Source organism: Oncorhynchus gorbuscha, linkage group LG11 (assembly GCF_021184085.1).
Source record: "Oncorhynchus gorbuscha isolate QuinsamMale2020 ecotype Even-year linkage group LG11, OgorEven_v1.0, whole genome shotgun sequence".
NCBI lineage: Eukaryota > Metazoa > Chordata > Actinopteri > Salmoniformes > Salmonidae > Oncorhynchus > Oncorhynchus gorbuscha.
The window spans coordinates 58,941,779-58,963,401 of record NC_060183.1 but is presented as its reverse complement, the minus strand read 5'-3'; the positions used below and the strand labels follow the sequence as shown (position 1 = coordinate 58,963,401).

The window sequence follows — 21,623 nt, the reverse complement described above, 5'->3', positions numbered from 1 at the left end:
AGGCTCATCCTTACATGACAATACCACCAGCCATACTGGTCGTTTTGTGCATGATTTCCTGCAAGACAGGAATGTCAGTGTTCTGCCATGGCCAGCAAAGAACCCGGATTTTAATCCCATTGAGCACGTCTGGCACCTGTTTGATCAGAGGGTGAGGGCTAGGGCCAAACCCCAGAAATGCCTGAACTTGCAAGTGCCTTGATGGAAGAGTGGGGTAATATCTCACAGCAGGAACTGGCAAATCTGGTGCAGTTCAGATGCACTGCAGTGCTTAATGCAGCTGGTGGCCACACCAGATACTTACTGTTACTTTTGATTTTGACTCCCCCTTTGTTCAGGGAAACATTACTTTCTGTTAGTCACATGTCTGTGGAATTGTTCAGTTTATGTCTCAGTTGTTGAATCTTGTTAAGTTCATACAAATATTTTCACATGTTAAGTTTGCTGAAAATAAGCGCAGTTGAAAGTGAGGACGTTTCTTTTTTTTGCTGAGTTTGATTATATAATCTTCATTTTTTTTTTTTTTACCACAGATCAAAGTAACATGCTGTATTCACACACATGACCAAAAGTATGTGGACACCTGCTTGTCGAACGTCTCATTCAAAAATCATGGGCATTAATATGGAATTAGACTCCAATCAAGTTGAAGAAACAGCTCAAGGATGTTCAATGGAAACAGGATACACCTGAGCACAATTTCTAGTCTCATACAGTAGCAACGGGTCTGAATACATATGTAAATAAGGGGTCTTTATTTTAATACATTTGCTAAAATGTCTAAATCTATTTTTCGCTTTGTCATCATGGGGTATTGTGTGTAGATAGATGCATACAGTGCATTCAGAAATGATTCAGACCCCTTCCCCACATTTTGATACTTAGCCTTATTAAAAAAAAAAATCCTCAGCAATCTACACAAAATACCCCATTATGACAAAGTAAAAACAGTTTAGAATTTTTGCAAATGTATTAAAAGTAAAAACAGTTTTCAAACCCTTCGCTATGAGAAATTGAGCACAGGTGCATCCTGTTTCCATTGATCCTCCTTGAGATGTTTCTACAACTTGATTGGAGTCCACCTGTGGTAAATTCAATTGATTGGACATGATTTGAAAGGCACACAGTTGACGCCAGGGCAAAAACCATGCCATGAGGTCGAAGGAATTGTCCTTAGAGCGCCGAGACAGGATTGTGTCGAGGCACAGATCTGGGGAAGGATATCAACAAATGTCTGCAGCATTGAAGGTCCACAAGAACACAGTGGCCTCTATCATTCTTAAATGGAAGATGTTTGGATCAACCAAGACTCTTCCTAGAGTTAGCCGCCCGGCCAAACTGAGCAATTGGGGGAGAAGGGCCTTAGTCAAGGAGGTGACCAAGAACCCGATGGTCACTCTGACAAAGTTCCAGAATTCGTCTGTGGAGATGGGAGAACCTTCCAGAAGGACAACCATCTCTGTAGCACTCCACCAATCAGGCCTTTATGGTAGAGTGACCAGATGGAAGCCACCACAGCCGCTTGTAGTTTGCCAAAAGGCACCTAAAGGACTCTCAAACCATGAGAAACAAGATTCTCTGGTCCAATGAAACCCAGGTTTAACTATTTGGCAGGACTGGGAGACTAGTCAGGATCAAGGGAAAGATGAACGAAAAGTAGAGAAGTCATTGATTAAAACCTACTCCAGAGCGCTCAGGACCTCAAACTGGGGTGAAGGTTCACCTTTCCAACAGGACAACAACCCTAAGCACACAGCCAAAATAACGCATTAGTAGCTTCGGGACTAGTCTCTGAATATTCCTTGAGCGGCCCAGCCAGAGCCCGGACTTTAACTCGATCGAACATCTCTGGAGACCTGAAAATAGCTGTGCATCGATACTCCCCATCCAACATGACAGATCTAGTGAGGATCTGCAGAGAGGAAGGGGAGAAACTCCACAAATACATGTGCCAAGCTTGTAGCATCATACCCAAGAAGACTCGATGCTGTAATCGCTGCCAACAGTGCTTCAACAAAGTACTGAATAAAGGGTCTGATTACTTATGTAAAATGTACATTTATTATCTTTTTAAACATTGCCTTGTCATTATGGGGTAGTGTGTAGATTGATGATTAAAAAAAATGTAATACATTTTTGAATAAGGCTGTAATGTAACAAAATGTGGAAAAAGTCAAGGGGTCTGAATACTTTCCAAAGGCACTGTGTAGGCCTAGCTATATACCCAGTGTATATGTTCATTCTCCTGTGCCATAAAGGACTGAGAAGAATAGCCTCTGGTGCCACGCTAAGCTTGGTTCTATTTTGAACTGTTATTATATTCATGGCATTTTCTCTCCCTGTGGTTCGGCGGATTGGTTTGGGCAGGCAGGCGTTTAACTGGCAGGAGGATGTCCACAGGGATCCCTCCAAACCCTCTTCCTGGGATCCAATCCCTGCCATCAGGGGAACCAGCTCAGTGACCAATCACAGGCAACTAATGGTTGTTACTAACTGGAGTGACCTTGAAACTCATTAAACCAGCCAGAGTTAAAACAGCTTTGCTACAATTTGTACATAAATTTCAGCTTCTTCCACACACACAATCAATTCCCTCAATTTATAGTGAATGAGGCAATCGGTTATCTGTAGATATGGCCTGATCCTATCATAAGCTAGGCCTACTACTATTAATTATATTCCTCTTAGGGTGAGACAGTCTATCAAACCAAAAAATAACCAAGTTCACCATATTAAAAGAAAAGGGTTGTAAAAAAAAGATCTGCTTACCTGCCAGACACCCACAATGGCATTTGCTATCAGAATCAGCAAAATTACAAAAGGCTCCACGAAGGCTGTGATGGTCTCCTCTCCCTCCTCAAACCAGGCCAGCACCTGAAACAGGCAGACAAGTCAGACAGCAATACAAAATAAATACATTCATTTTATGCCCTGCAGTTGCAGATATCAATGTGTCAGTTATACCAGCTTTAGGGTGTGGCGGAGACGAGGCGAGCCAGAGGCAAGGGTCAAGATAAGAGCCTGGAGCACTATTGCAAAACCAGAGCAAAGGCAATCACTTGGTAACAGTAAGTAATTCAATTTGGGTGAAAAGTAGCATTTGGAGAGTGACAATGCTCGTCAGGGCTGAAAGTGTGATTGTCAGCACAAGCCCATCAAACACCTAATTGTTATGTCAGCTGCAGGACTTTCAGCTACATCAATCAAATCTAATCATGAACATGCCATTTCAAAGCACCACACAACTCTACCCTGTTCAGGCATCCAGTCTCTAGCGAAGCATTTTGTCCTCTCAACAGTGAGTGACTGCTCTTTAAAGTGGTGTTCATTTCCATTAAGTCCTTCTCAGCCAGTGAAATAGGATGCATGGGTTTAAACCAGTGGTTTGAATAACCACATTACATAACAGAAAATAAGCAATTTCATCTGCTGAGGCCCAACCTCTTTACCTCATAGAAATGACTTGGAGATAGAGGGAACAGCGGTAGAAATTACTGAAAAGAAAGAAAAAGAAATCTCTAGAAATCTCAAACTAGGCTACACTAGGGCTAGAGCGGTAGCTTCCCACACAACAGTGCTCATAAAGGCCAAGCTTGAACTTGTATGCTATGGAATGACCACTTCTTTGAATGAAGAGAAAAAAAAAAACCATCCTCTTATTTTATTTTGATGTCTCCGACAGTCAATCATGAACAGGGAGATAGGCAGTAGAGTACACTAGAGGCCTCAGCATCATTAACTCAGAGCTAGAGGTCAATCGATTAATCAGAATGGCCGAGTAATTAGGGTATTTTTGGGCACAGATTTGTCCGATTCTTTTTTTTATACACCTTTATTTAACTAGGCAAGTCAGTTAAGAACGCATTCTTAATTTCAATGACGGCCTAGGAACGGTGAGTCAACTTAACTGCCTTGTTCAGGGGCAGAACGACTGATTTTACCTTATCAGCTCGGGGGATTCAATCTTGCAACCTTATAGTTAACTAGTCCAACGCTCTAACCACCTGCCTCATTGCACTCCACGAGGAGCCTGCCTGTTAAGAGAATGCAGTAAGCCAAGGTAATTTGCTAGCTAGCCTTAAACTTATAAAAATCAATCAATCATAATCAATAGTTAACTACACATGGTTGATGATATTACTAGTTTATCTAGCGTGTCCTGCGTTGCATATAATCGATGGGGTGCGTATTGTTGCTCCAATTTGTACCTAACCATGGACATCAATGCCTTTCTTAAAATCAATACACAGAAGTATATATTGAAGTATATATTTTTAAAACTGCATATTTAGCAAACAAAAATCCAAGTTAGCAGGCAATATTAACCAGATGAAAATGTCACTTCTCTTGCGTTCATTGCACGCAGAGTCGGTGTATATGCAACAGTTTGGGCCGCCTAATTTGCCAGAATTTTACGTAATTATGACATAACAGTGAAGGTTGTGCAATGTAACAGCAATATTTAAACGTATGGATGCCACCCGTTAGATAAAATACAGAACGGTTCCGTATTTCACTGAAAGAATAAACGTCTTGTTTTCGAGATGATAGTTTCCAGATTCTACCATATTAATGACCTAAGGCTCGTATGTGTGTTATTATGTTATAATTAAGTCTATGATTTGATAGAGCAGTCTGACTGAGCGATGGTAGGCACCAGCAGGTTCGTAAGCATTCATTCAAATGGCATTTTTGTGCGTTTACCAGCAGCTGTTTATGACTTCAAGCCTATCAACTCCCAAGATGAGGCTTGTGTAACCAATGTGAAATGGCTAGTTAGTTAGCGGGGTGCGCGCTAATGGCGTTTCAAACTTCACTCGCTTGGAGTGGTTGTTCCCCTTGCTCTGCATGGGTAACGCTGCTTCAAGGATGGCTGTTATCGATGTGTTCTTGTTCCCCTTGCTCTGCATGGGTAACGCTGCTTCAAGGATGGCTGTTATCGATGTGTTCCTGGTTCGAGCCCAGGTAGGGAGAGGAGAGTGATGGAAGCTACACTGTTACACTGTAAAGTGCCTATAAAAACATCCAATAGTCAAAGGTATATGAAATACAAAATCGTATAGCAAGAAACAGTCCTATAATAACTACAACCTAAAACTTCTTACCTGGGAATATTGAAGTCTCATGTTAAAAGGAACCACCAGCTTTCATATGTTCTCATGTTCTGAGCAAGGAACTTAAACGTAAGCTTTCTTACATGGCACATATTGCACTTTTACATTCTTCAACACTTTGTTTTTGCATTATTTAAACCAAATTGAACGTTTCATTATTTATTTGAGCCTAAATTGATTTTATTAATGTATTATATTAAGTTATAATAAGTGTTCATTCAGTATTGTTGTAATTGGCATTATTACAAATAAAAAAAAATAAAAAAAATTAAATCGGCCAATTAATCAGTATCCGCTTTTTTTGGGGTCCTCCAATAATCAGTATCGGCGTTGAAAAATCATAATCGGTCGACCTCTACTCAGAGCCCACCTAATTATCCTTGTCAAGCTCTCTGGCGTTAACAGTCAATAATATGACTCATTTGCGCAATGAATAGAGGATTGAAAGCCTCTCACTACATTTACATTTACATTTAAGTCATTTAGCAGACGCTCTTATCCAGAGCGCTACCATGTATTGGTAAATGTGTTTAGAGTAATGACAGCATCAGTCCCATATCATCAAATCTTATCCAGTGAATGAGTCTATTGTTGCTCAAAGACCATTTCAGAACAACAGGTTAAGAAGTAAGTTGTCTCCTCAATCAGAATCTAGGCCAGAACTAGAAAAGTCATATACTAGGATTCTCCTCTTCACCCAGTTAGAGGTACAGCCTATCGCAACAAATGCCAATGAAAAATGTGAACATCTTGACAGCTCAAGCACGTTTAGGACTCTCGTGTGTGTGTGAGAGAGAGAGAGACCCGGCCACTGCTGGATGTGATTTACAGGCCAGATTCCTGAACATCACTGTGTGTGACTGTCCCCGCTGCTGGTGATATCTACAGTGATGTGGCGTTGAATACGAGCCAACAGGAAGGGAAATGGGGTCACAGAGAGGTGAACTTGGCACTCACCAGGATCACAACTAGTGAGGCCACTTGTGACATAACCCAAACATTGTTTATGTCCAGATCAACTGCTTCCCCTGAAGGACTTCAATAGAAGGGATATGATGGGGCCTAAAAGGAGTAAATTAGGCATAATTGGGCAACAGCAGGAAAAGGAGGCTCCAAATAGGTGCAAGAAAATGGCTGACGACCAGTGACTCACTAACAACTAGAAACTCAATCTCCATCAATGATGTTCTCAACATAGCAGACTAGGATGTAATGACATTACAAGTAGGTGCAACAACCAATTATCCCTAAATTATTGGATGAATGCATCACATTCACATAACATCACATTTTCACCGGAATAGACAGTCAGATACCATACAAAACCGACATGAGGCTGGAGCTGTGGGTACAAGGCCTAATGGAGAGACAGGATTTTGCAATTTCTTAAGAAAACACTCTTCAGTGCCATCTGCCCTAGAGGGGATTTGTGTGTTCCCCAACAATTATGCTCATACACTTATTCTGGACATATGAAGCATACCATCATCCTCATTTCAATAAAGTAATTATATACTTACAAAGGATATGCAGGCCGCAAGAAGAAGAATCCTCACAAGTAGATCTCCAAACTGTTCAGCTACAAGTTCCCATAAAGACTTTCCTAAGAAAAGAAGAGGGTTTGATTGCATCCAAATAATTGGATACCTATAAAAAGTAAATTAACAAAAAAAAATTGAACGATTTACTTACCCTCCTCAGCAGGCAATTCTGCGATTCATCCAAAGGATACCACACCAGAAATAGAGGACAACAGTGAGAGAGGAAGGTTACAACCGAAAATAAGTTATCCGATTACGAATAAGAATTTCAAAGGGGAAAATACATTAAATTGACGTGGACTGGAAGACATACTGAACATCGTTTAGAACAGGCTGACCACTTTAAATGTACAGCATTTTGCTTTAGCTCGTTCACTGAAATTGTTTCAACACACGAGACTGTACATGTTCGTGACGTCAGCATTTCGTTCTCAAACAAGCCGGTTGCTGAAGAATGCCAGCGGCGTAGCGAGTTTAGCAGGCCGTACACCGTGTGGCCAGGAAAGGGATATCACATTTCAGCAACATGTTACTCACCGTTAGGTCCCCATTTTTCCCGCTGCCTCTTCACCTGGTCTAAACCTAGACCTGTGCTTTCGTTCACGTTGAAATGGCTGTAAACTTCCTCCACTGTCTTTGTGTGAGCGTTCTCCATGGTGAGGATCTGTGCGAGGTCACACACTAGCTCGCTAACGTTAGCTGAAACCTCGACAACCCCCACTGATTACTCACTTAATTTGTGTCTTCCCCAAACTCACGCTGCCAAAAACTCATACGAATATCTTGAAATGTATTTGATTTCCCAAACACTAAATAACCTGACGTGCAATGAAAATGGTGGCTGTTAGTCCTCACACTTGTTAGGAGACCGATGCCTTCCCCCGTCAAATTCGCCGGTTGGCTACAATGTTCCAGACAACCATGAAATACGGATAATTCATACCACTATCAAAACTATTTTCATTTTTTGAAGGGGCAATAACTTAAAAAATGCGTCTCTGTCGTTGGATAATGCAGGTGGTTACGCGGTAGGTCTGACAAGTACAGCCTTCGTGGATGTCCGCTGTCTATTTGTTCATGTGTGCTGCCGCGGATTCACTGCTTTCCCCATCAGCACCAATCGCATTTGTTCACTACCCTTTCGCATGCTCTGAATGCTGCGCTTGGTGTCCGCATGTGGAATGCGCTTATTGGTTGGATAGACTCCGGAAATCCATTTTTCTTCCCGATCTTTCGGTCCTCACTAGTTACCACAGTCTATTTCAAAAATGTATCTGAAAAAAATCGTATTTGAACCCTAACCACCCTACTAACATTATGCCTAACCTTAAATTAAGACAAGTTTTGTGATAGCCAATTGCGACTTTGTGGTTGTAGTAACTTCTGACAAACTGATCTTCTTCGGTGGGGTTTATCAGCAGTTGGCATCCAATGTTATTGTGTCTTACCACCACCTACTGTACTGGAGTGTGGGCCAGAGACCAAGAGAAAGTAAATTCTACCTGCCAGCCCCGTTGCTCTTAGAAAAAATATTACATAATTGCCTGCCCTTAGTAACTCTACTTCACTGCTCCTGCCATCTCTGCACCATCACTGTCCATATCGGTCTTTTGCCTTTGCCTTGCTCATTGAAACTACAACATCCCCACTTTTAAGTGCTTGTTTAGCGGGTACATCAACTACCAAGTTCCCCTCCACCCCCACATGGGCTGGGACCACAGGAGGTTGGTGGTACCTTAATTGAGGAGGACAGGCTCCTGGTAAATCCTCCATTTGCTCCGTTCCAGCCATTATTATGAGCAGTCTTCACCTCAGCAGCCTCCACTGACTGGGAACCAAGTCAATCTTATCTGTATACCCATCTGTTTAATCCTGCCATGGGTTTGTAGTACATCATAAAGCAGGTCTTGTCTGCTACGTGAGCTAAAGGACTGCAGACTCATCAACACTGCACATGAATCAGAGCAAATAACTACTCTGTCTGGCTTGACTTACTCCACACATTGCAAGGCCAACAGTATGGCCAACCAGATGATCTGAAATACATTTCCTGACTGTCACCCCACAGTCCTGCACTTCAAATGCTGACCCAGTACGTCCTGTCCTTGGATCTTTTGAATGATCTGTGTAAATGGCCATAAAATCCTGATACACAGTATGCATCTATCTATTAAACAAATAAGATGGATCAACACCCATCCTATCTTTCCATAGTCTCTCCAACACTTCTAGATCAACTACTGAAGGTGGGAGTAGCCATGGTGGATTTACAGGAATAGGTACCGTTGGACTAAACTCTCTTGCATACAGTCCCACCTCCCTCGCCTGGGTATTACCCACCCAAAGCTTGTGTTCTGTGCTCGCTCATGTTTTCCATCATGCCTGTAAAATCCCTTTTGCAGAATGCTGCTGCTGCTGTCTCCTAATCTGCAATGGGAAATCTCCCATCTCCACCTGTAGTGCAGCCACTGGGGAGGTCCGAAACACCCCACTACATATTCTGAGTCCTTGCCCCTGAATGACATCTAGCCTTTCCAATAAGGTTTGGGCTGCCGAACCATACTCTATGCTACCATAGTCTATTACGGATCAGATCGATGCAACATACATGGTCCGTCCCCCCACTCCTTCCCCGTCAGACAGCGCATCACATTTAGCACCTTCTTACACTTACCTGTCACTCTCTCAATGTGTTCTGCCCAGGTCAGCCTAGTGCCAAAGTATACCCCAAGGAACCCGAAGGCCCTCACCCTCTCCAAGTTTCTCCCATATAACCTCAAGCATTCCTCATCTCCCACCTTCCTCCTGGTAAAAAACACTGTCTAAGTTATCTCTAGAGAGAACCTGAATCCCCACATGAATGCTCACTGTTCTACCTCTTCAATTGCTTCCTGTAATGGCACATTACTTCCCCTCTCCCATAAGGCCCCATCATCTACAAATAACGACCTCCCAATATACAGCCGTACCTGAGAGTAAACATCATTGATCATGATTGAGAACAGAGGACTAATCACACTACCCTGCGGTGTACCGTTATCCACCAGGTAGATGTCTGATAGAGACGTCCCCACCCTCACCTGGATAAACCTTCCAAACAGGAAATAATTTATCCATTTGTACGTTCTTCCTCCTGCATCCATAATATCAAGCTTTAACAACCCCTCATCTCCACATCAGAAACGACAGCTACAACAGTCTCCTTGTTCACTGAGCCTTCCTGACCTCTGCTTCTAAGCAGAGCACTGGGTCCATAGTTCCCCTCCCCTTCCTAAACCCACTCTGATGTGGCAATACTAGCTCCCTGCTCTCCAGGAAGTAAGTTAGTAAGTGAACTCTAAGGTATAGCCTCAGTAGCTGCCCCCACTAAAGCTATTCATACTATCCACATTCCCTTTATATCCACCCGAGCCATCACCTGCTCACTCAGCTCCTGAAACTGATCTTACTTTGCCCTTCCAAACCTAGATACCAGAGTGAGGTCCAAGGCAGTCTCTTTCCCTGTGGCTACATCAATCCTGGTCCCTCAGCCATCATTCAGGCACACCAGATCTTCTGTAAGATTTCCCATCACTTGCACCCCCCGAGCATGTTCTGGGCATTAAAATGGCCACACCACTTAACCTCTATCCTAGCACTCCACCATCTCCAGCACTTCCAGGTCCAATATCTGACAAGGATTATAGTAGTTCACTACCACTAGCACCCCTCCTCTCAACCACACATTCATCCTGGTCAATACCTTTGCCTAGCATCCTATAACTACATCCTTGCTTTATGAAGGTGGCACCCCCCATACATCTCTGTCCCAACGAACCACTACATGTCCCTGCATGATAAACTTCACAGTTGGTTAGAGCCAAATCACATCAGGCTTATCTGGCATATCCACAATGAACTGCTTGAACTGCTGCTCATTAGCCAACAGGGTTTGAGCATTCCATTGTAGTACTACCACTATAACTAAGATCTCAAACCTCCCAGAGGTGCCTTATTGCGAGCAGTTAAAAGAAAGGTGTTGTTGTACCCGTGGTATACAGTCTGATATACAACGGCTGTCAGCCAATCAACAATCAGGGCCCAAACCACCCAGTATATAATAACTCATATCCTATGGTTACTTTATCTGGCAGTACCGGGTCCTTGAAGTGTATTTACTAGAACGCCTCGTCTCAAGTTGTCACTTGCTAACACTCACAGGCACTCCTGTTATCACCCCTTTAATCCACTGCTTCCCTGCTTGATCACCTCTGCTGCTCGACACCAACCTATGTGCTTCACTCAGAGCTGTTTCCCTCTGCGCCATGTCCTTACAGAACACCAACAAGCTCCCATCTCTTAACACGTTAGCCTTGACAACTTCCCCAATCAACTATTTTATAATAGCCGTCAACCTAACCCCCCAACTTTCCCTTCCTCCCTAAACTTCAGAATCACTTTATACTCCCCTCGCGACTTATCTTGCACTTCCTCGGCACTCTACCTCCGAACTGCCGTTGGTGTTAGCAACTATGTTGCTCTCCTCAAACGTCCTTTTCTTCTTCATATCTGCCTCCATTGACCTCTCGCTCCCCTTCAAACCACCACTCCCTGTCTCTCCAGTTTTCTTTGTATTTTTATCTTTTTTACTCCCCCTTTATTTGTACCACTATGCTCCATACTTGCTTCACTTTCTTCTCCATCACTATCTCCTAACATCTCTGAAGCAGGCACAGCACAGCCGTGCCGAGTAAAGTTTGACTATTTGTTTATCAACGGATCAACCCACGTTACGTCTACTGTTTCCAGCTCACTTTCCTCAAAGAATTATGCCGCGTTCACGTGCTAGTCGGAACTAGGAAACTTGGAAATGTGAGATTTGTGCTAACTGGTTGGTTATTTGGTCGGACATTTTCGAGTCTCCTAGTTCCGACTAGCACATTAATGCAGCGTTACATATATTTTCTTTAATATTACAGCCCATTCATATAATGTATCTGGTAATATTTAGAGCATTTTTATTATAATATTTATATAAAACCAGCTAGTGTAAAAAACCTGATAGATTAACTGTAAAATAATCTTAGCATATCACTTGAGGGTCAAAACATACAAACATTAGCTAGGATTCCATCAATTGGCCACATATTTTCATGCAAATATTCACAATTCGCATAAAAACAATAACGCCTTTAACCGCCAGAGATGTGTTTCCATAAAATTGGCATGTTGCAGATATAGCCCCACAGTGGAGGCATCATAATACCCTCCCAAAATCTACCAGTCAAAAAGGGAAATGGTTCTAATAGTTTTTTCGCCATTCATTTTCTCATTGGGGATTTCTGAAACACTTATATTAAAATAAGCACTGTGTTTCGTGTAGGCTTACCCGGGCGTGACGTTTTGATAACCATGTAAATCTCTCTAGGACAAGGCGACTTCTATCAATATATTCGGCTCTATTTACTCTCAGGTTAGATAACGCTAATTAGTATCCAAGTAGACATCATGCAAGATTGCAAATCCCTGCATGGTCCTGCACGTCATTTAGAGAGAGATTTACACGGTTATCAAAAAGTCCCCCGTCCCCCTTAATCATATCATAATAATATTTTACCAGTTGAATGTAGATACAAATAAATATATTTTTTCCCCCCGAAATATTGTATTAAAATGAGCAAATTAGTTAATAACTAATGAAATATGTGCATATTTGCATTTCCTGTAAAAACATTTTTTGGGACACTTATGCCTTAATCACAAATCAGCCTAATACTTTGGTTTAATTTTGTTAAAGGCCAATTATGCCACTTTGTAACCTTATGTTCATTATCTCCAGCACAAGACCAGTGTTTAAATATCTGAAAATGGTGAGTTTATATGATCTGTGGTTAAAAAGAAAGGTAATAAAAAAAGGTTGTCTATAACATCACAGGGTAGGATTAAATGTAAAAAAAGGTGATTTTCAAAACCTGCAACGTCCCTCTGAACAGAGGGAGAGTATTTTCTTGCGCCACACAATACCACAAATCTCATTTTTTATTTCATTTTTTTATTTCACCTTTATTTAACCAGGTAGGCTAGTTGAGAACAAGTTCTCATTTGCAACTGCGACCTGGCCAAGATAAAACGTAGCAATTTGACACATGCAACAACACAGAGTTACACATGGAATAAACAAAACATACAGTCAATAATACAGTAGAACAAAAGAAAACAAAAAGTCTATTTACAGTGAGTGCAAATGAGGTAAGTTAAGGAAATAAATAGGCCATGGTGGCGAAGTAATTACAATATAGCAATTAAACACTGGAGTGAGGTGCAAAGGAGCAAAATAAATTAATAAATAGATACCAGTATGGGGATGAGGTAGGTAGATAGATGGGCTGTTTACAGATGGGCTATGTACAGATGCAGTGATCTGTAAGCTACTCTGACAGCTGGTGCTTAAAGTTAGTGAGGGAGATGTGAGTCTCCAGCTTCAGAGATATTTGCAATTTGTTCCAGTCATGGGCAGCAGAGAACTGGAATGAAAGAAGACCAAAGGAGGAATTGGCTTTGGGGGTGACCAGTGAGATATACCTGCTGGAGCGCGTGCTACGAGTGGGTGCTGCTATGGTGATCAGTGAGCTAAGATAAGGTGGGGCTTTACCTAGCAGAGACTTGTAGATAACCTGTAGCCAGTGGGTTTGGCGACGAGTATGAAGCGAGGGCCAACCAACGAGAGCATACAGTAGTGTTACATAGTGTTACAAAATCACGGTTTTTAAAATGTTTTAACATTTGGTGATGTCATCAGGTATAACTTTGTAATGTTATATAACTTTTTGCAAAATGTGGAAAATTTTGCAGTTTTCACATGTAGACACTGGTTTAGTACTGGAAATATAATTATGAGGTTGAAAAGCGGCGAAGTTGCTCTTTAAGACACACTTAAGAGCAGATTGTGGATAAATTATTTTTTCATCTTTCTATTTGTAAAATACTAAACACATGTACATAAAATTACTTTTTGCCACATTTTTCTAAAGAAAAATGGACAACATAGAATAAAACATGGATAACATATCAACAAGTCTCGAGAATATATCTAAGGATAACCACACAAAATTTGATGAATGTATATTCTTCTGGACCTGAGTAAAATGAGTTGTCATGTGGGAAGAGTCTTGTTTTCGGGAAATGGCTGGCAGTTAAAGACAAGTGTAGCCTACACTGAATTTAGACTAGCAAACGCCAAATACCTATTTAGACCCAATCTCCATCTTTTCAATGTAAGTTACCACATATAGTACAGTTTGTTACATTCTCTGTTACATTGTCTTTTAAATTATGTGTAATTCAATGTAGTGAGCTTTGAAATGATGGCTGTATGTTCATTTTAAAGTGGTTAAAAATCATAAAATGTTGCTGGCGATAGTATGACATCTTTAGGTTTACTTTTTGAAAGTACTAATATTAATGGACCAAAATACCAACAAATCTCAAAATTGATAGGCAGATGCAAACATATAATTTCAGCCTGTGATGCCTGGCCTGAACATACAACTGACAGCTAATATTAACACAAATCTGCTAAGGTCAGCAAAAATAAATAATACTAGAATTACATTCACTCATCCGGTTTGATAAAAGCCCAGTTAAAATCCATGTTGTCTATGTTTTTTCCCTCATTGATTGCAGTGGAGAGCAGACCTGGGTTGTGAGGTATGATTCAGAGAGGTCCATTATCTATTGGTTTGCATTGGTGGACTGTGATCACCAACACGTCATAGGTGAACTGATGGGTTTCTGGAGGTCAATTGCGTATTCAGTGTTTTCATACAATCTTGGTCCAGATAATTTAGTCTCATTTGTGAGAATCCCACTAAAAAACCTTTGACTCTGCTCATGTGAGTCATTGACCTGTCACTTCTCCCTCACTCACAGTAGTTGTTCTGTCAATGCAGGAAGAGGATATGAGAGGCTGCCCTCCTCCACTCAAGACCACATCAGATTTTTCTATAGCTCCTCAGCATCCCCAGTGTGAGACACTATTTGCTGCCTGGCTCCAACATGTTCAATCAGGCCACCACTAATAAATGGCTTGCATGAAACCCCTACTCCAGTGGAAGATGATAGTCAGTGAGTGGAGAACATGCTGTAACTGTCATGTTTTGTCATTAATTATCATGTCTTGTCCCTGTGCTTCCCATTCTATTCGTTTCCCTCTGCTGGTCTTATTAGGTTCTTTCCCTCTTTCTATCCCTCTCTCTCCCCCTCCCTCTCTCACTCTCTCGCTCTCTCTTCTCTCTATCGTTCCGTTCCTGCTCCCAGCTGTTCCTATTCCCCTAATCATCATTTAGTCTTCCCACACCTGTTCCCGATCCTTTTCCCTGATTAGAGTCCCTATTTCTCTCCTTGTTTCCCGTACCTGCCCTGTCGGATCCTCATCAATAATTCACTGTGCTGTGTCTATGTTTTGCCCTGTCGTGTCGTGTTTCCCTCAGATGCTGCGTGGTGAGCAGGTGTCTGAGTCTGCTAGGTTCAAGTGCCTTCCCGAGGCAACCTGCAGTTCTCGATCAAGTCTCCAGTCTGTTCTCGTCTTTACGTGTAGTATTATGCTTTTTGTTTTGTAAAGTTTATTCTGGATTAAATACTCTGTTTTCGCCAAGTCGCTTTTGGGTCCTCATTCACCTGCATGACAGTAACAGCTATCTTGCACAAAGTAACTCACATTCAACACAAAGTAAGAGATGGATAATATTTTTGGTTAGTATAATGCATGTGTATTGGCAGTGTGTGTGCCTGTATGTGGTTATTTTGGTATTTTATTAGGATCCCCATTAGCTGTTGCAAAAGCAGCAGCTACTCTTCCTGGGGTCCACACAAAACATGAAACGTGACATAATACAAAACATTAATAGACAAGAACAGCTCAAGGACAGAACTACGTAAAAAAATGTTTTAAAGGCACATGTAGCCTACATATCAATACATACACCCAAACTATCAAGGTCAAATAGGGGAGAGACGTTGTGCCATGAGGTGTTGCTTTATCTGTTTGTTGAAACCAGATTTATTATTTATTTCAGCAATGTGAGATGGAACAGAGTTCATTGTAATAATGGCTCTATATAATACTGTATGCTTTCTCGAATTTGTTCTGGATTTGGGAACTGTGAAAAGACCCCTGGTGGCATGTCTGGTGGGGTAAGTGTGTGTGTCAGAACTGTGTGTAAGTTGACTATGAAAACAATTGGGGATATTCAACACATGAATGTTTCTTATAAAAAAGAAGTGATGCAGTCAGTCTCCCCTCAACTCTTAGCCAAGAGAGACTGGCATGCATAGTATTGATATTAGCGCTCTAATTACAATGAAGAGCAATATGTGCTGCTCTGTTCTGGGCCAGCTGCAGCTCAATCTGGTCTTTCCTTGCAACACTCAACCACATGACTGGACAATAATCAAGATAAGACAAAACTAGAGCCAGCAAAACTTGCTTTGTGGAGTGTGGTGTCAAAAAAGCAGATAATCTCTTTATTATGGACAGACCTCTCCCAATGTTTACAACCATTGAATCTACATGTAATTTAGTCTCTTCAACTTGTTCAACAGCCACACAATTCATTACCAGATTCAGATGAGGTCTAGAACTTAGGGAATGATTTGTACCAAATACAATGCTCTTATTTTTAGAGATGTTCAGGACCTGTTTATTACTGGCCACCCATTCCAAAATAAACTGCAACTCCTTGTTAAGGGTTTCAGTGACTTCATTAGCTGTGGTTCCTGATGCGGAAATGGTTGAATCATCAGCAAACATGGTCCCACATGCTTTGTGTTTAATGCCAGTGGCAGGTCATTGGTAAAAATAGAAAAGAGTAGAGGGCCTAGAGAGCTGCCCTGCGGTATACCACACTTTACATGTTTAACATTAGAAAAGCTTCCATTAAAGAAAACCCTTTGAGTTCTGTTAGATAGATAGCTCTGAAACCACAATATGGCAGAGGTTGAAAAGCCACAACACATGTTTTTTCAACAGCAGGTTATAGTCAATAATATCAAAGGCCGCACTGAAATCTAACAGTACAGCTCCCACAATCTTCTTATTATCAATTTCCTTCAACCAATTATCAGTCATTTGTGCAGTGCAGTACATGTTGAGTGCCCTTCTCTATAAGAATGCTGAAAGTCTGTTGTTAATTTATTTAACATTTGGTCAAACACAATTTTTTCCCAACAGTATGCCAAGAGCTGGCAGCAAGGGTATAGGTCTGCTGTTAGAACCAGTAAAGACCACACTTGGGTAGTGGAATTTCTTTGGCTTCTGTCCAGGCCTGAGGACAAAAACTTTCCTCTAGGCTCAGATTAAAGATATGACCGATAGGAGTGGCTATAGAGCCAGCTACCATCCTCAGTAGCTTTCCATCTAAGTTGTCAATGCCAGGTTGTTTGTCATTATTGATCGATAACAATCATTTTTCCACCTCTCCCACATTAACTTTACAAAATTCAAACTTGCAATACTTTTCTTTCATTATTTGTTTTTTTATATATGAATGTGGTGGCTCACTGTTCGTTGTTGGCATTTTCTGCCTAAGTTTGCCCACTTTGCCAATAAAGTAATCATTAAAGTAATTGGCAACATAAAATGGTTTTGTGATGAATAAGCCATCTGATTTGATGAAAGATGGAGTTGAATGTGTCTTTCTGCCCATAATTTAATTTAAAGTACTTCAATGTTTTTTCCATCATTCTTTATATCATTGATCTTGGTTTCTTCTTCTTTTTGTTGAGTTTATTTATATCAGACTTATTAGCCACTCCTTTTTCCCCATCTCTTTCAACCATACAATTTTTAAATTCCTCATCAATCCATGGAGCCTTAACAGTTCTAACAGTCAGTGTCTTAACAGGTGTATGTTTATCAATAATTATTAATCACATCAGACCAACAAATATTGTTAACATCACCCACATAAGAGTCACAGCAAAATATTTTGTTGAATCTCTTAAACAGTATTTTAGGCCCAGCTTTTGGAACTTTGGCATTCCTGGATATAGCCGATACGGCTTTAGGTGTCTAGAAGCCTCACTGTCATCACTATCTGTATGCAGAGGATTCCCCACAGATACTGGTATTATTAGGTCTGTGAGAGATGAGCCCCATGCTCTGATAGATATAGATGTGGATTCAACACAGGTCACCCCATTACCCATTAGGCTATCTATTGCCATATCAGGGTCTATTAGCATGTGCTGTGGCAGCTAAAAATAATACATTAAATGTTGTTGCAGAGTTCTATAAAGTTATACTTTATTATTTGTAGGCCTATGTGAGTGTATGATTCACATTTCCTGATATCATACCAACCAAGGGTGCAGGTTCCTGGACACAGGTTAAGCCTAGGGTTGGCAGGTAGCCTAGTGGTTAGAGCATTGGGCCTGTAACTGAAAGGTTGTTGGATCAAATCCCAGAGCTGACAAGGTAAAGATCGGTCATTCTGCCCCTGAACAAGGCAGTTAACTCACTGTGCCCCTGTAGGCTGTCATTGTAAATAAGAATTTGTTCTTAACTGACTTGCCTAGTTAAATAAGAAAAATTGTCCTGGAATAAAATGCACACTCAATGCAGAATTGAACATGCTTTTTGGTCCAGGATAAGGTGTAATCTATGTCCAGGAAACTGCCCCAAGAAGTCGAGTCTGTACAAAATCTTGTGAATGTGAATATCACCCCTGGGTTGTGAGTTATTCGGGGAGGTGGATTATAGTAGGAGATGGTTGCTGTCTCTTACAGCTGGCCTGTTGTCTGTCTGAGATTATGGTTATTTATAGATACTGTGACTAGTGTGTCTTTTCATACATCAACCCCCAATGAGGAAAATAGATAGAGTTTCGTGTAGACCTCTGATGGAAACAATAAAACAAGGGTCTGCAACTTTTCTGCCACGCCAGATAAGATGTAGGAGGGCTGACATTGTTCAGCTGATGTGGGGTTGTTATGGAGATCTGCCCATCAACTAGTCCCAGAGCTTTTAAAATGGGCAGTAGATGTTTAATGCACATTACTCCCATACAATGCAAAGGTTCATGTAAAAGCTTAAGGTAAATGGTTTCTTATTGATGTTCAGATGGACTGAAATCCATCATGAACAGTGGGTCCCCAGTATTACCGTTGACAGAGATAGAGATACAGACAGGCTGACTGTTGCAGACTTAACATCACGGTAAAATATCATGTCATGTCCATTATCTCAGATTTGAAACAAACAATATAAATATATTATCCCCCCCCCCCAGACTCCCACCACCAACACACACACACACACCGTTTCCTACTTATATTACCAAATGGTTTTACTTGTGTGGAAATGGAATGTGGCTGCTTGTGTTCTTTTCCCATATTAAGTCTGTTTGACAACTTCCTCTGGGCAGTTTGTCAGATGATCACCTTATAAGGTGCTGTGAAAAATTGGGAGAAAGAATCTGGTTTGACATAGAAATAGGGAAAATTCACTCTATTGATTAAGGATGATAACGCTGGTTGATGTGTCATTCATGGCGTCTCTACATGTAGTAGACTTGTGACCAGTATACCACCATTAGACATAGGAGATGGTTGGGGGGAAATTGGGGGAAATGGTAAAATAATAACATTTGTTATTATAACACACTGTCATGACAGGATTTAATCAAAAATGTTATTTGCTATTATTCAGTGTCTTTGCTTACAAATTACGGATGTGTCTTATTGTGAGATCTGATGAGAGCTGTGAGGTGAGTATACTTCGCATTATAACATTAATCAAAAACCTTTGTGATTGTATTTGACCGAGGGTAGATATGTACATGTGCGGCTGCACATTTGATGGAATTGAGCCCTCAACTCTGACCCTTGCTTTTCATGGGCATACAGTATATCTGTGATGATCTACTGCACTCTAGTGGGCACAGATAGTGCCTGAAAATAGGGACAGAGCTTGAGAGGATCTGCAGAGAAGAAACTTCCCAAATACATCTGTGCCAAGCTTGTAGCATCATACCCAAGAAGACTCTAGGGTGTAATCACTGGTGTGCTTCAACAAAGTACTGAGTAAAGGGTCTCAGTACTTATGTAAATGTGATATTTCAGTATTTTAAAAATATATTTGCAAACATTTCTAAAAACCTGTTTTTGCTTTGTCATTATGGGTATTGTATGTAAATGTATGTGGGGAAAAAAATAACAATTTAATACATTTTAGAATAAGGGTATAACAATATGTGGAAAAAGTCAAGGGGTCTGTATACTTTCCGAATGACCTGTATATGCCCTCCAAAGAAAGGTTGGTGGCAGTGGCGTGTATTCATGGATGCCAAGGAAATGCATCCTTGGCATCCATAAATACTGTATCTCACAGGAGAAAGCATCCGAGTGAGCGAAACAGCACCCCTCTCTCTCTCTCTATGTGTAGGCCATCTATCTGATGGTGTCTGGGAACAAACAAGTATGACATTGTAGCCCACAGCATTGAAGGGAAGGGAAGCCAGCGGGCATCTGGCCTCCCTTGACAAAAAAACTATAAATAAATAGCCAATCAGCGTTGAGCTAAACTAAGTGATCTCAACTGTGAATGCTCCTGGTGCACAAAAAAAGTGTCAAGGGAAGCCAATTTGGATTTGGTGTCAGTCCTATCAAATCCCATTGAGATCATTCGTCATTGACAGAAAAACTTGTTGTTCTATCTCATTGTGTTGTTGTCCTCCGATGGTTAGCTTGCCAGCTAGCTAAAATGGTCCCTTTCCTAAATTAGCCATGGCTGGAGAAAGGGATTTGGACTTGTGCTTTTACTTGATCCTCTGTACTAGCCAACGATTATAATGCCAATTCTGATCAAACCGTTATGTCATACATTGTTGTGCCCCTGGCCTGAGAGGATGGAAGTTCCCTTTGTAGCTAGATGTAGAAGGCTAATGTTAACTAGCTAACGTTGCCCAAGAATGGAAGTTAGGCTAGAGAGCAAGAATTTTAGCCAGGTAGCCTAGGACAATAAAAAAAAAATACTTTACTGTATGACAGAGTGATAGACCGTTTCGTCAACTTGAAAGAGAGGAGGATGGCATTGGTGTTTCTCTACAAGTAGGTTGAGTCAACATGTTTTTCTACTTGCGCAAACGCATGTGCACGTACACACACATGCGCACTCAAACAGAAATCAGAACCATGGACAGCCACATCATATTTAGCTTATGTTGATTGGACTAAATTGTTTATGATATCTTTTAGTTGTGACTGTATTAGACTAAGCAGAAGTGATTTGTGGATGTTGAAATGTTGAAGTTGAAATGGTCCTAGAATAGTGGAGGCAGCTTCTGTTTTCTTTGCGACATGCGGCAACTGTCTGTTGTTCTACATTAATAGTTGTTTAGTGGTCTGCACATTTCGGATACATTAACTTGCTTGGCCATGCTGTAGGTGATGTAACGGTCTGTTACTGTACATGCAATATTCTTTGTGTACTTCACTGGACAGAGGCTACTATCTTGTTTTGTGATAAAACATAGGTGTGGTTGAATTTATTCTGCCACTGTGTCTTCTTATTATCTTGGCCTTTAGGCCTATATATCATAGTTGCAAAGCATAGGAATTAACAGGTTATAGAGCAAACAACGCAATTATCACAACACAGGTTGTAATGTGGCTTGAAATCATCATCACATCTGGTTGGCAAGCATGTGAATGGTTTGTGTCTGGAGTGTATAGTAGATGAAATGGTGAAACATGTTATATTGTTGTATGTTGAAGAGAGGTGAAAGGCTATGGTTATTGAGTTTGGAAAGGGATTTTAGAAGTTAGTAGGGCTCTTTTTTTCTCAGAAGTAATGAGTCAGGTAGAAGGATTTAGAAATGTGGAGCTTATGTTGTAACCCGTGATTGACCACACACTCCAGCACAGTAAGTGGCGGCATGCACCTTTAACGTTTGTTTGCGGAACCGCCATTATATCATAGAAGAAGAAGGAG

General features: G+C 41.0%; 1 protein-coding gene across 2 annotated transcripts in view; it reads right to left on the bottom strand.

The window, feature by feature from the left end:
* Positions 1-9,780, bottom strand: part of LOC124049027 (sarcoplasmic/endoplasmic reticulum calcium ATPase 2-like) — a 50,038-nt gene extending 40,258 nt beyond the window's left edge. The window contains exons 1-4 of one of the 2 annotated variants that reach the window (XM_046370314.1): positions 7,193-9,780; positions 6,807-6,824; positions 6,635-6,717; positions 2,770-2,874 (exon numbers count right to left, since the gene is read on the bottom strand). In XM_046370314.1, the coding sequence (XP_046226270.1) occupies positions 2,770-2,874; positions 6,635-6,717; positions 6,807-6,824; positions 7,193-7,310 (324 nt within the window). In that variant the 5' untranslated portion in view covers positions 7,311-9,780. The remainder of the gene's footprint in view (positions 1-2,769; positions 2,875-6,634; positions 6,718-6,806; positions 6,825-7,192) is intronic. The other variant, XM_046370313.1, reaches the window with a different exon arrangement.
* Between the last annotated feature and the right edge of the window lie 11,843 nt (positions 9,781-21,623).